The sequence below is a fragment of the Vidua chalybeata genome, chromosome 11 (assembly GCF_026979565.1).
Source record: "Vidua chalybeata isolate OUT-0048 chromosome 11, bVidCha1 merged haplotype, whole genome shotgun sequence".
NCBI classification, from domain to species: Eukaryota; Metazoa; Chordata; class Aves; order Passeriformes; family Viduidae; genus Vidua; species Vidua chalybeata.
Genome location: NC_071540.1, coordinates 7,083,543 through 7,098,041, shown reverse-complemented (window position 1 = coordinate 7,098,041; position 14,499 = coordinate 7,083,543). Strand labels below are relative to the sequence as shown.

General features: G+C 44.9%; 1 protein-coding gene across 1 annotated transcript in view; it reads right to left on the bottom strand.

The window, feature by feature from the left end:
* Positions 1 to 508: 508 nt before the first annotated feature.
* LOC128793630 (uncharacterized) overlaps positions 509 to 14,499 on the bottom strand; it is a 35,014-nt gene continuing 21,023 nt past the window's right edge. Inside the window, exons 2-6 of the mRNA XM_053952982.1 lie at positions 10,508 to 10,575; positions 5,546 to 5,609; positions 4,138 to 4,303; positions 1,234 to 1,463; positions 509 to 593 (exon numbers count right to left, since the gene is read on the bottom strand). Coding sequence (XP_053808957.1) covers positions 1,273 to 1,463; positions 4,138 to 4,303; positions 5,546 to 5,609; positions 10,508 to 10,575 — 489 coding nt within the window. The 3' untranslated portion in view covers positions 509 to 593; positions 1,234 to 1,272. The remainder of the gene's footprint in view (positions 594 to 1,233; positions 1,464 to 4,137; positions 4,304 to 5,545; positions 5,610 to 10,507; positions 10,576 to 14,499) is intronic.

The following is a 14,499-nucleotide window of genomic DNA, read 5'->3' as shown; positions in this document are numbered from 1 at the left end:
TGTAAAGATGTTGGGTCAAACCCTTCCTAAGAAAGGAAATATTTTTAGTAGATTATTGTGTTTAGGTTTTTTTGGATTTCCTTTTTCTTTTTTAATTAAATTATTTCTTTTGGAGACATTAAAAAGATACATCTTACCATAATTAATATTCACTGTCAATAATATTTATTTTTAAATGAAGATTGGAAACAAGGTAAGACATTTGTTTATAAACTGTATTGTATATTGCTGAATAACAGTTGAATAAAAAGATTTTGAAATAAAGTTTTTAAAGATGTGTGTGCCTTTCCCTGTGTCCTGAATGTCCCTGAGAAAGCTTGATGGCTGCGTGCCTTCCCTACCTTGTCACAGCACAGAGACTTGAGGAAAGATGCAGTACAAACAAAATAAAGTTGAAATCAGTTATTTTTCAGACACCCTCACCTGATGCCAAAGGCCACAGCAGAACGTGCAGGCAGCCAGTCCCAGGCTGCAGCTGCCTTTTCCTTGGTGCCACCAATTATCTCTGGGCAGTCAGGGCAAGATCTTGTAGATGGACAGTGGGACAGTGTGTGGCATTCAATGTAAATTGCTTTGGTTTGCCCCAGGTCTCTCTGAAAAAAAGGTGAATCAAGCAGTGGAAAATCAAAATAAAATATCCCAGAATGCTGTATAACCTAGTTCCAAGATTTGTTTAAAGTATATTCAGATTTTTTTAAATGCATAATTTTTGTCACTTTTCTTATCTAGATGAGCTTCCTCTAAAGAAGCTTTTTTACAGTAAGTAGACTAGTTATTTTTCTGTTGCAAAATGCTTGTTTTTCAAGCAAGCCAGGAAGATGACTTGGTAAAGAAACATGATCTGCATTAGCTGAATTTAGTGAACTGCTTTGAAATTTCCTATGCCTGACTATGACTCTTATCCTGTCATTTGTGTGGCATTTTAGAGAAGAGTTTCCTTGTGGGAAGGGCAGAGTGACAGCTCCAGTGGCAGCAGGACTGTGCCTGCAGGAGCTGCAGAGCAAACACAGGACATGCCCCTGCCTCACCTCGCACCTGAGCCCTGTCCTAGAAGGAGGGCAGGAAGGGATTGCCATTTTCTCAGCTGCTCAGGATTTCCTTTTTCTAGGGCTGCCAGTGACAGCCAGGGATTTGTGCCACTTGCACTCCCTAGGCTGGAGACCAAGCAGATCTGTGTTTGATACATGTACTACACTGTGCTGGTAAAAGCCTCTTGCTCTGGGGCAAACTCACTATGGGGATCCAAAGGGGATAAAATCTTCACAGTAATGTTCATCCCATTACTGCCAGCTGTAGGATTGGGGAGAAATCCATAATCCACAAAAAGCTGAAGTGCTTTTTGGAAGAACTTGGAGGAGGAGGTTGTTGCCAGCCTGGAGGTGCATCAGAGCATGAGACGCTGAAGAACACAGTCCTTGGCTTCCATGTGCACACAGGAGGGCTTCTAAACCTGGAAGGGAAAGCTAGGTGGGGAAAAGATCTGCATGTTGGACCATGTCTGAACAAATACCAGCATTCCTGTGTGGGAATTTGCTCAAGGACAGTTAGTCCAGCAGAGGTGTGCATGGAGCCTGCAATGTCAGGAGAATTCAAACCCTTCCACCAAGGGCTGGTCACACAAGTGAAACCTGCCTGGTTTTGGACTGGGGGTCCTCTGGCCAGCTCTTCATCACCGCTGCTGCTTTCTCAAGGGCAGAGAACATTTCTCAAGGGCCTCAACTTCCTCAACATTTTTCCTAAGGGAGAGAACTAAAATCTTTCCACAAGAGGAAGAAGAAAATCTGCTTAAATTGATCAAAATAAATAGCTGAGGCTTGAAGCAGTGAAGCATGTCTGTCTAAGAGTAGTGATGCTTCTATTTCAACTTCAGCCCTACCCCAGCTGGTCTCCAAGTAAACAGGTATCTGCTTTGCTCTGATATTTTTGTTCCATCACTTACAGAGTGCATTGTCTCTTAAATTACAGACTGTGTGGTTTGGAGGAAATATATCAATCATCTTGAGTTTGTCCTTCCCTTTCTTTTGTAGCCTGTTACCTGCAAAGGGATGTGGCAGCAAGTTTTGTGTGCAATGACAGGAGTAGAATTACCAAGGTCTTTTAGACTTTAATCACATTAAAGGTGAAAAAATATTAAATCTGCAACTAAAAGTGACTCTTTTTTTATCCTTTCTGAGATCAAAATTAAGCGTGCCATAGTAGGAATAACAATTCTTATATTCCAATTCACCATAAAACCTCAGAAATACTAAACAATAACCTGAGGATTTGATGAAAAATCTCTTCTAGCAAGAGCAAAAGGCATCTTTTCTTTCCAATGAAGACCTGAACACAGGCAGAGAGAACTCATTCCCAGCACACAGGATACCTTTAACAAGTGAGATTGCCTTGCTTTACCTTTATCTTCACTATATGAAGGTAAGTATTGCCTTTAAAAATGTGCAAAATGAGTCCCTTCAGGTTTTGGGACCGTGGTTTCCACATTCAGGCTAGCTTTTCTTTTGCAAAGTACACAGCCTATAATTGGCCCCATATTCCCGTAGTGCAGGGAAAATAAGTGGCTAAAGAAGAGACAGCAGCTTTCAGTACAGTATTTAGTCTTTAAAAAGCACTTAAAGGAATGAGAAACGTTTTGAAGAGAAATTGTAAAGAATTTGGAGCCTTATTGCTGTGTGTTGAGAACTTTTGCTAAAACATCTGTCCTCTGAGAGTGCTCTTTCTTCTGAAAAGGGCAACTGCCTCACTTCTGCTGATTGTATTTACAAAGGGCAAAGCGAGGTTTTGCCGTACCCTTAATGGACAGAGGCTAGTGGCAAATCTTGCTCTTTCATAAATCTCAGCATTCCTCGTGGTGTCTGCTGTCAGAATCGATTAGGAGTAAGTGCCTGTGCTGCAGAGCCGTGGGAGGCTGGTGTGGCTCCTGCAGTGCCACACGGAGCCGGGCACAGGCTCCCCCAGCACCGCGGGTGGGGCAGGTGGTGCCTGGGGAGGCAGCCCCAGGTCCCTGCACTGGGGACAGCACAGGCTCCTCGCACAGCCAGCAAGCAGGGAAACATGAGGGATGGCTGTTGGGGGCCAGAGCTGAGTCATCTGTAATATAATCATAAGGAAACACACATTTTTCCTGAGAGAAAATCAATAGAACTTTGCACTTTTCCTTGTAATATTTCCAGTCTGCGCCATCAGCTGCAGCTCGCTCACAGTTATACTGCCATAAATTCACTGCGAGTTAATGGATTTCCACAAAATCGAATGGATTTACAGCAGTGTAACAGAGCTGGTGCTAGAGCTACGCACATGTAAAAATACATGGAACAAAAGGAGTTTGATAGCACACAGGTGACCTTCAAAGTGCCAAGACCTAGCGAGTAAAAAACAAAATTATCCAGTTTGTAGAGTGCTCCTTTTCTGGCAAAGTTCCCAAGGAAAATGGAGCCTGCAGTGCTGAAAGCCTTGCTGTGCGTGGCAAGAGGGCCAGACCCACTGAAGGGAAGATGGGTGAATGAGCAGCTTCACGCTGTGATGGAGAGTGCAAAAGACTGTCTGAACATGTCATTTGTCATTTCCTGCAGAAAACATTTTGGAGCCTAGTCTCGCTTAGAATTAGTAAGTAAGTAAATAATGTGCTCCCAAACTTGTGTGTCAAAACTAGGTTGGTTAATGTATGAGCTGCCTCCGTTGCATTTGTTACTCCACAGCAAATTTCATGCTTAGCCAGAGGCTGGCAAAGTTCATTTATTCATTATCCCCAAACTTTGGGCAGTTATTATTCAAACGCCCCTAGTACATCTATTTAATAAGAAGAGAACAGAAAATTGATGGGATCAGAAATGTTAAAGTCTTAATTAATGCTTTTAGCAAAGACTGATTGGAGGGGGGTTGTTGTGAGAATATTAATGCGCAGCAAGCGTGTCTGGCTGGTGTCACTGGGCAGGGGGAGGGCTCTGCCACCCCTGCCCAGGGAGCTCTGCCCCTGCAGCCCCGTGAGCTCTGCGCCTGTGGGGCAGCACCTGCATCACCCCGGGGCTCTGCGCCTCCAGGTCAGGGAAAACCAGTGCTGCAGGCCTTGGGGTGCACTGAAATTCCAGCATCTGCGAATCACTGCTGCTAATGGGTTTAAATGGTAAAACACCCACTTACCGAAGAGTAAAGATGGAGGATTCTTTCTTTTCTGCTGTGTCTGGGCTTTTGTGGCGTTTCTGTGCAGTTCTGCAGATCCTGGGCTGCAATGGGGGCTGCTGGGCAACTGGGGGCTTTGCTGTGGGCACATGGGGACCAGGTTTGGGTTTTGTTCATGCAGGAGCAACTGCAATTATTCCACAGGAAAATTAACAGGCCTTGAAATAACGGGAACAAGATGAAGGCTTGAAGAATCCCAGCAAGGCAGGTCATAAGGAAGCCCTGCATCAGCCTGTCCTGCCCCAGCACAGCAGCAGCTGTGTGTGACAGGGATGGGGAGGAGGGAGGAAGGGCAGGATGGGGGGTTGTTGCTGAGTTTAGACCAAGTTTATAAAACCCAGCAACCTCTGCTGAATAGAGATGGATAATATTATCAATGGAGCCAGTCAGGAAAAATATGTGCTTCAGATCCATAACAATGTCAGTCCAAAATTTAGAACTGAACAAGGTGGCTTTTTTAAAGGATCTGTGCTAATGCCAACGAGTGGATTGAAATCCCCTATTCCTCCTCTGGTGACTGCCCACCTTCGAATGATAGCAATTATGGACATTGCGAGTAAAACACAGTTACATTAAGAGTTGAATCGAAGAGGACTGTGATGCAGAGTTAGTTAATGGATTTCCCTATTTGTTGCGTATAGATTTCCTTTCCTGTTATTATTGAACTGGTTCTTAAATCTCATATGGAAAATCATCTGTAGTGTAATGCAAACTAAATTACCAAGATCTTCATAAATGATTCAAAAATGTTTACAGTTCAATTGAAGATTGTACTTTTCTAACAGGAAATTTTTGGGATTTACTCTAGGGAAGATGGGAAAGGGGGTGTTACTTTTTTTTCTATTCCATGACCAGATCTTCCAAAAACTTTCATTCATCTCTGTGTTAGTATTATCCTTGAAATAGGAAGCAACAGGTTAAGTCTTTGGGAGTATTATACAGAAAGAAAAAACAGATGACCACAGAAATGGGCTCTTATTTTTTGATTTTCTTGTAATTTTGCTTGGAAATCTGAAATAATTGATTTATTTTAATAAACTGAAATAGGAATTCTTCATTACTAAATATTTTTCAGGGTTTGAAATTGCTCTGACAATCCAGTGACTATTGTGACTCATTTTGGGTTTTAGGGTGATCAACATAGTACCTAGGCAGGTTTTGATATTTAGGCTGGCAGTCAAAGTCAACTGTTTGGCAAAAATTAGTAGCATATTTCTGATTTCCAAGTGTTTTGTTTTTATAATAGGTTTTTTTTGTGGGGTTTTTTTTTTTGTTTTTTTTTTTTTTTTTTTTTGACCGAGTCTGTCTGTATTAACAGTCTATGTTAAACATGAGCTTTTAATGCTTATGCTGTAATTTATTTACTTACTGTTCTGGACTGCTGCATTTCAGTGCTTCCAGAGTTGTCAAGAGTCGATCCAAGTGATGGACACCTGTCAGTAAGACATTAACCAACTGTCTTTGCAGTTTTACTAGTGTGCCATAGGGAGAGTGTCTGTGCTCTTAGGTCGGGCGTGAGGAAGGTTGATGCCAGGACTCTGACACCCTCTTGGCTTTGCCTCATCCCTCCCTCAGGAGAGCAATGTGGTGGTGGCTGTGACCCAGAGAGGAGCAGCTTGACCAGATCTTAGCCAAGGATCAGAGAACTAAATTCCCCCTTGGGAATTTACGTGCCCTCTCCTGTCATCAGGCAGCCCTGGGCTGGGGGTTAGTCTGTGCCCTGAGAATCAGAGTCAGTTCTCTGGAGCCTATGGAGCATCACCAGCATTGTGCTGAGGACTCTTAATTTGTCTTTCTTTTCTGGGATCCCCTGCAAAGCACTGAAAGCAGGATGGCAGGAGCTGCATTACCAGGCTGCCAGCCAATGCAGCTCAGGAAAGCTCCTGCCCAGCATCCCAGGGCACAGCTCAGCCTCACACTCTGGTCTGGCAGGACAGGCACTGCTGCTCCCGCTGCTCTGCACAGGCAGGGACAGTGGGAGCACAAGGAAAAGCCACCCATCAGCTCCTGGAGGGAGCATCAAGTGCCTCAAGATTTAAAAGCCTGTTTTCCCTAGATAGTCATCCTGTTTCTGTGGCAGGAATTGGAATGCTGCTGAAACACACCCCAGTGCTCTCCTGAATTTAGAGTGCCCTGGGAAGCCAGCAGTGCCCACCTAACCAGTGTGTCTCACTCTGACTGAGCCAAGCAGTGTGTGAGCTCCGGAGCTGCACTTGCTTGGGAATGTTGATAAACCTTTGGAAAAGACACAATGTGCACATCTAAACCCAAGTCAGGCCAAGGAATGACTGTACTGAGTGATGATCTAAGCTGAACCATGTCTGTCTGATACCTGGTACCCTGAGGGCAATGCAGCACTTGAGAAAGTGCACAAGAGAAGCTAAAGGCAACAAAATCAAATGAGACAGTGAAAATTTACAGTTTGATTAAGGAAACATCAGTTACTTTATGGTCTTTACCAAATACACTCGTGTTTGTTATTCATTTATGCTAATTCAGTGCAAGACAGTAAAAGTACAATCATTCAGTGCTACAAATAATGATAATAGTGTAATCCATTTACAGAGTGCCTGGATATAATTTCAACTTTTATAGTATAGTGTTATGAAAGTCTAAAGTTAGTTAAATGCACAGCAAGGTGCTAATTTGCAGTCCTGGTTAGAATGAACCTCCATTTATGTTTAAGTCACTGATAATGACTTTGTACCGAAGCTAGCCAAGAACCACGCAGCCAGACTCCTTATGACATCCTTTAACAATTAATAACCCTGGCATTTCAGTCTCCAGAGAAGCAGAGTTTGACAAGACAGGAAGACCCAAACTGAGTACCTGTTAGTGCTTCAATCCTGGGGGAATTTGTGGGTGTGAAGTTGAACCTGAAGTTCCCCAGCACCAGGGAGAGACAGAAGGTGGGCTCTGCCCTCAGGGCTGGGGGCTCCAGCACAGAGCAGTCTGCAGCACAGAGCAGTCAGCAGCCACACCAGGCTCCTGTCAGAATGGCAGCCGTAACAGGACTGAATAAAAAGAACTAAATCCAGCTTGCCACGGTGTCAAATGCGAGTAGTTGAACTTTTTGCTGTATTTTTTAAGAATATAAACTCCCTTTATGAACCCGAGTTAATTATTTGATGACCCAGAGAGGTCTTACACTACTTATGCTAGACTAAAGCATTTCACTAAATAAAAACATCTCAAAAGCAAATGCGAGGAGCTTTGCTGGGTTCAGAAAGTGTTTGTCAACCTGCTTGTAAATGTATATGGAAAAGTCAACCCAGTTTAGGCTCATTACCCGGGGTAATTCAAACCTTGCCACAGCAGGTCTTTTGGAGCATTGCAGCACCAGAGAAAGCCCCGCTCACGTTCAGGGCCATGAAAATGCCATGTGTTCACATTTCCCTTCATTCGGTGCTCATCTGTTGCTGCTGGCTTGGGAACATCATCCGCCCAGTTTGTTGTTTACAGCCGGGAGTGCAAAACGGTGAGGGGGCGAGGCGATGTGGGGAGCCTTGGGGAACATGTACCTGGGGAAAAATCTCACCTGCTCTGGGGGCTCAGGACCACGAGACACACCTGCGGCACGGCCTGCACGGGCAGTGTGCTCAGCAAGTGCTGCGGTCAAGCTGAAGCCATTTATTTTATTTTAGCAACACTTAGCATTCCCAAAACAGCCGGATGGAGCTCAAGGACACAGGTAAATAAGCAGGAACAGCATGATTTGACACAGCTCGAAGTTTCACGCTGCTCTAAGACAAGCTTTTCCCAGTGGACAAAAAGGGTGTGTGTTTTTTGTCTTCACGTGCTGAACCAAGAAGCAAAATAAGGTGTTTTCCCACCTAAACGAAGTGATAACGGGTTTTGTCATGCATCCCTAGCTAATTGGGGTGTGATGAAGTGCATAATTCCAAAGCTATCTAGCCTGAGGGCTTAAAGAAAAGCTTAACTGTGCCTGCAAAGCAGAGTGGAGATAGCTGTGTGACAACTGCCTATCAGGAGGCTGCAGGCTTTCGAACCAGCCTGACACAGGGCCACTATCTGATTGCAGCTCCAATTCTGCCCACAGTCCTGCTGCTGGCTTCAGCAGTTACTCGATGACCAATAAGGCATTAAAGAGTCACAATGTACAGCTTATTTCAGGAGGAAATATTTTAACAGCACAGGTGACTGTCATGCATGCATTAAGAAAACCAGGACACAGCATACCAAATTAAGTTCAGCTACAGTAAAATAATTGTAACAGAGCAATGCTGACCCCAACTACTGAATGGTGAGACCTGGCTTTTGCTGCACAAGTGAGATTAGGTTTTTCTGGTTTGCTTTCCTCCCTGTCTCCTTGCATATATAAATCACACCTATAGTGCATATTCACAGAAATACAGCATATATATTTACTATTCAGATGTTTGAGATAAAACCCCAATATCTTAGAGAGAGAAGTGTCCTTCAAACTCTGCAGCACAAACTACGGTCTCACAGAAATACAAACCGCAAGAGGAAAGTAGCCCCTACTGTGCAACTCTTTCACTTTGTTAGATTGCAATATATTTTCTTATTTTTCATGTGTCTGGTTCGTGTAACCCTGCCAGTATGCAAAAATGGCTGTTGACAGTTTCTTTGTTTTGGTTTTATTATAATGTAATTTATGGGATGCTGAAAGTCTGCAAGTACTTGTACTTGACTGACATTTCTCTGAGAGTCAAAAGATTGCTCTGTATACTTGACTGAGATTAAAATGAGTAGACTGTGTATAGCTGTATCCTGCTTTGAAAGTGCAGGATTGGAAGGCTTCCATTAAATTGTTATTTTCAGTTATTATTAGCTCCTAAATCAGTTAATATAACTCCTTTCCCATAATGAATGCACAGCACTGTAAGCCTAAATGCCATATATTCTATTGATCTATTTCCACAACCTGTTTAGTGAAATAATTAAAATGATTTACAAGGCTGACCCAATATCTTAGTGGTTTAGTAAATCATGCTGCCATGTGGGAGGCTCAGCTGGTTTTAAAGCACAGCTTGTGGCAGCAGCAGGACCTGGAGCGGAGCTGTTGTGCCGCACCTGGAGAGGCTCCAGAAACGCCTCCTCCACACTCAGGGAGAACGAGGGCTCCAGCAGCTGTGCTCAGTCATCACCTCTGGCCAAAGATGGGGAATGCCTTGGTGCTTCCCAGCCAGAGCAGAATCTGAGTTGCAGGGAATGTATCTACACTGGCAACTGGAACATCCCCGTTTTCTACCCCCAGAACTGACTCTGTTTATCTGGGTGGGCACCAAAACCGTCTCAGCTGTGGAGTCTGGTATTTTTACATGCATGACAATGAGGGAAATTATTATTTCTACCTTCTTTTTTTTTTGTTTCAATTCATAAGAAGAGGACAACACACAACACACAACATCTGTGTTTAAATGCCAGGGTTATGGAAAGGCTCAGTACAATTCAGTAGTGTCAAGACAAAGACATACTAAAGCATGCCTCACAGTCCCTTAAAATCCCTGTAAGTCAGTCCTCAGGGGATAGGGAGGGTTTCATCAAGATGATCTCCTTGGCACAGGAGCCCCTCCTGTAATGACATGAGCTCTCCTAACCCCTCCATGTCTCCCACAGCTCACCCAGGGCTGATTCTGGTAGGACCACCAGGATATTCCTGGGTCTGTTCCCAGCTCACCTCCCAGTGTTATGGAAACACTGAGAACCCTTGGAGCAGGGGCAGGAGGACACTACAGCAGTGCCTGGGAGGAGACACAGCAGCCAGACTGTGTAGCAAGAGTGGCAAGAGCCAACTAAAACTACCATTATCAAAAGTGAGTAACAACTATCCTTCTCATGAAGAGTGTGGATTTTGACAGCTGCAGTCTGGAACAAAAGGGATTGAGGTGACTTCTGTGGCACCAGGGCAATGGCTGTTAAGCAAGGAGTGTGCAGCCAGGGCCAGCCCTCGTGGGGTCCCTCAGGGTCCTGCCCTGGCCAGCTGTGCAGGGAGGACGCAGACCTCCATCCTGGAAAGAGAGAGCCCACAGCTCTGAAATCAGCATTTGAGACACCACTTACAATGCCTCTACTTGCAATCCCTGAGAAAGTCTCCACCTTGCCTTCAACATCTAGTACATTTTTTTTAGTTCTATTATTTTGCATAATTACACAGAGAAAAGAAAAAACATCAAATTAAAAAAAATTAAATTTGAAGACAGTTGTTGGATGCACTTTGCAGCAGATGTCATTATCTTCCTTCCCTGACCCTGACCCACAACCATTTGTCTTTTGCTTTAAATGATCCTGTAATTTTACAATATGTATTCAGCTGGAACTATTCTTTTTGTTAAATAAACTTTACCCTTGTTCTGGCTGCTCCAGGCTCTGAAAAGAAACACTTCTTCCTTGTGACTGTTCCAAAATGTAGGTCTGAAATTCAAAAAAAAGAAGTGTTGGTAAATGGGCTGTAATCATACTGAAGAGCAAGTGAGTATTCCTCCTCTAAGGCAGAAGAAAATAAAGGAAAATCTGCTTTGCTTCTGCTGCTTCAATGCTGATAATTTCACAGATCAGAGTGCTTTTTTTAGAAAGAGGCCTGCTGTGCTGCAGTGTGTGTTTCAGGGCTGACATACCCCTTTGTCAAGCCCTTAATGACACACTTGGATGTGTAAATCAGGGCCTCATTTCGTGTCCCCAGCAGCACCTGGTGCTGCCGGCAGCAGAGGGCTCTGGCAGACACCAGCACAGGCACCGGCAGCTCCAGACTCACCGGGGGCCTGAGCGTGCACTGGGAGCAGCATGTCTGTCTGTCCTCAGCTGTGCACCTGGGAGCTGCAGGGCTCTTCCATGAGAGCTCAGTGCCTGTGACAAATAGCACTGAAGTGATGCATGGTTCAAAAATGACCTCAGAGAGGGACAGTAACATACAAACACCCACCTCCTGAGGGCACAGCAGGGTCACAGCCCCCTCACTGCCCTCTGCCACAGGAGAACATCTCCTCTACTTCAGTGTCTGCCTGGCCTCAGAGTTGGCTTTCTTCCAGAACAGGACAACCATGAACCAGAAGGAGCTGGCAGCTCTGTGGTCAGTGTGTGCCACATGGCTAAAGCTGACGGGGTCCTGAGCAGTGACTTGCTCACTGCCCCAAGCCTGCATGGCACACGCAGCTCTGTGGTGACTACCAGCTCCGCTGAAGATTACCAGCTCTTGGTGATTACCATTTTGTGGGGATTACCAGTGTGCTTTTACATACAAATCTGTCCTTCCCTGCAGCTCCTCTGTACACTTGCCAGAGCATCCATCCTTGAGCTTGCTGTAGTCCCAAAAATCGCTGTTCTTCCTGTAGCCGGATCCACCCCTGCAGCACTCCTCATTTCACACTCTCGTAACTCAGAAATCCTTTAAACCACAGCAACACAGAGTGACTCGAGCTACCTGCTAACTAGGGCTCTGTACTTACTGAGCTGTGGCAAAGCCAAGGAGCCCCTGGCAGCTGTCTGCAAGAGTGCTTTGGGTCAGGTATAAGCCTGTGATTAGTTAACTCTGTTTAGAGAATGTACTCAAATTAAACATTTTCTCTCTCCCATTTTTGCACACTGTTCTGTTTTTAACAAGTATAAGGTGCTTAATAATCTCTACCACTGGCAGGATGAAAGCTCTCATCCTCCCATCCTTGCCATTTTGTCCCACTGCAAAATGTATAAATTAATCCCATGCTAAAATTACCATATATTGATGAGGCAAATGAATTGGCATCTCCATGTGTATCTATTAGCTTCCAGCATTTCCTGAGAGGGCTTTCATTTAATTACCAGCCTGACAGCCTAACTCACTCCCGAAGTGCAGCCACATTTATTACTTTTATCTCCTTGGACACCTGCCTCTCTCCGTGGTTTATCAGATTTCTACTGAAGAGAGGGACAGAATATTTTCTATTGCACCAGGTTATTGTTTTTTTTAAAAGGCACTTACTAAAGCACTGACCTCAAACAGGGGGTTGTTTTGGTTAGCTTCAGATGTGTTTTTTTTTTTTTCTTTTTCAATTATCAAAGGACTGCTGCAGCTAACTGCTGCAGTTAACCCCCTCACTGCCCCACCACACTCCGGCAGTCCCGAAGAGATGGGATTACAGACAGGGAGCTGAAAGCCTCATCGCCAGCTCTGTGCAAGGAGCTGACCAGTGCACATGAGGACCCTGCCTGCAGTGGGAGTCCAAGCCCTCAGGTGCTCTGACTGCTTTTCACACTCTCATGGATGAAAAGTTCAAAGCACAGCTCAGTGCCCTCCACTGCAGTCCAGTGAGGGGGATTTAGCTGAATTTCCCTTGGGGGTTTGGGTCACACATTATACAATCACTGATGCCTCTATAATTGGTTGATAAAACACCAATGTAGAAAACCAGGAACATTATAAAATAATGCTGCCTCCATGCATTACCAGCGTGGTCCCAGCAGCATTATGGGTTAGCAGCACCCCGTGTGAGTATGCACCACTCCATATCAGCTGGGAATCGCAGCTCTCCCCTCAGATAGCCTCAGGCAGCAGCTCAGGACACTGCTAGTTCAGGTGCTGACTGCGCCAAGGGGCTCATTCAGCCCAGTTTCAACAGACAAATAGCGCCCACTTGTTTTCCTCTGTGTCACTCTACCTGAGACACACAGGTCCCCTGGGCAGGACTCTCATGAGCTGGCGTGCTGTGACAGACACGTTCAAACCAGCGGGACCTGAAGCTGAGTGCTGCAGAGGAGCCCTTCAGTGTGCATTCAGCAGCTGCATCCTTTGGAAGTGCACAAGCAGACTTGGTGTGTTAAAAGGAACGGCTCACTCCTAACAGCCTCAGCACGCTGCCTCCAAAGAGTCTGGCAGGAACAGGGCTTTGCTAAGAGTGATGCTTCTGAGAAGGATGCCTCATTATAGAGGAAAAGCGAGAAGTTCGTATCTGTTCAGTTAATGAACCTTCTCAGCTTCCCTGGGGTTTCCCAGCAGTTGGAACTCCAGGCACAGTGGCTGTTAGGCAGGGAGCAGCTGCTGGCTGGGAGCTGTGCAGGAGGCGGCCGTGCTGGGGACACTGCCCAGTGTGGCTGGAGCCTCCCGCTCCCTCGTGGGTCACGGTGTCAGAGACAGTGCCCATGGTCCCAGCCACAGCCCCTGGGCTGCAGGGTGCCCTCCCCCTGCCTCTGGCCCGAGCACCTGCTGGGAAGCCCAGCAAAAGATGCTTTGGGGAAACACAAATTATTTTAACATACACCTTTTATTTTCAATACACCTGGATTATTTTCAAAGTGTACTGAATTATGTTAATTTTATCTAGTTTAACCAAAACCAAATCTCATTTTTTCCATCATACCTCCCTATCACACACAAGCCAATGTTAATTAAGTTTTAAAATAGAATATTCAACAAGTTCTAAATGAGACTCAAAGCGTAACAAAAGTAATGACTGTGAGACACTGTCATGGAATAATACGTGAATGCTGAATGCTGGTATTAATTAGAAAATACAAGCTGTTCAGGAGCAGAAGTAGTGCCTGTCATGCTGATGTGTGTTTGGATCATACGTGATCCCAGCATGCAGGGAAAGCAAATGTCAGCTGCCAAAGCCTCAGCTTTCCTGACTGCTCGTCACTGTTTTGGGAAGCAAGTGTTGCTATTTTAGCACTGCTCTGTGCAGTAGTTATCTCCAGGTATTCTAGGGTTGCTCATATTTTAAATATTTTAAGACGGATATGATTTCTTATATTGATATAAGAATTTATTGGTGTTTAAAAAGTGGCCTCCTTAATTTGTGGTGAGATTGAATTCCTTCACAATCCTCTTTTCACTGACACTGTGATGCAGAAAAGGCTGGTACGTGGAGGAACTGGAGTTCTGTATGCTAAACCAAGCTGCAAACGGGCACATTTCTTCCATAAGAGGACACAATTTGTAAAGTTTTATAATTTATTTTTTACTCTAAGACAGTGAACTGAATTCCAACAGCACTGTACAGTCTCGGGCTGCCCTCTAGTGTGAGCAGCTGTGGAGATAGGGCACAGCCTGCCAAAAACCTGCCTCGTTTCACTTTGTTTTTTTAAAACCCACTTTGTTTTTTTATTAAACCATTGGGATTTTCTGAAAACATTTTTGGGATTATTATTTGCTTTTGATTTCTGTGCCACTGCGATCTAGTTGGATTGTGCTTCCCAGCGCTTTCTTGTTTCTGTCAGGCACAGACAAGCCAGTCTTTTGTCTGTGCCCTGAAGCAGCAGCTGCAATTCGAGATGAGGAGCCAGGACTGCAAGGAAATAATGACCCTTCAACCGGGAAGGACGGTTTATCAGCTCGGGGCGGGGGCAGAACACGATGACAAGCCT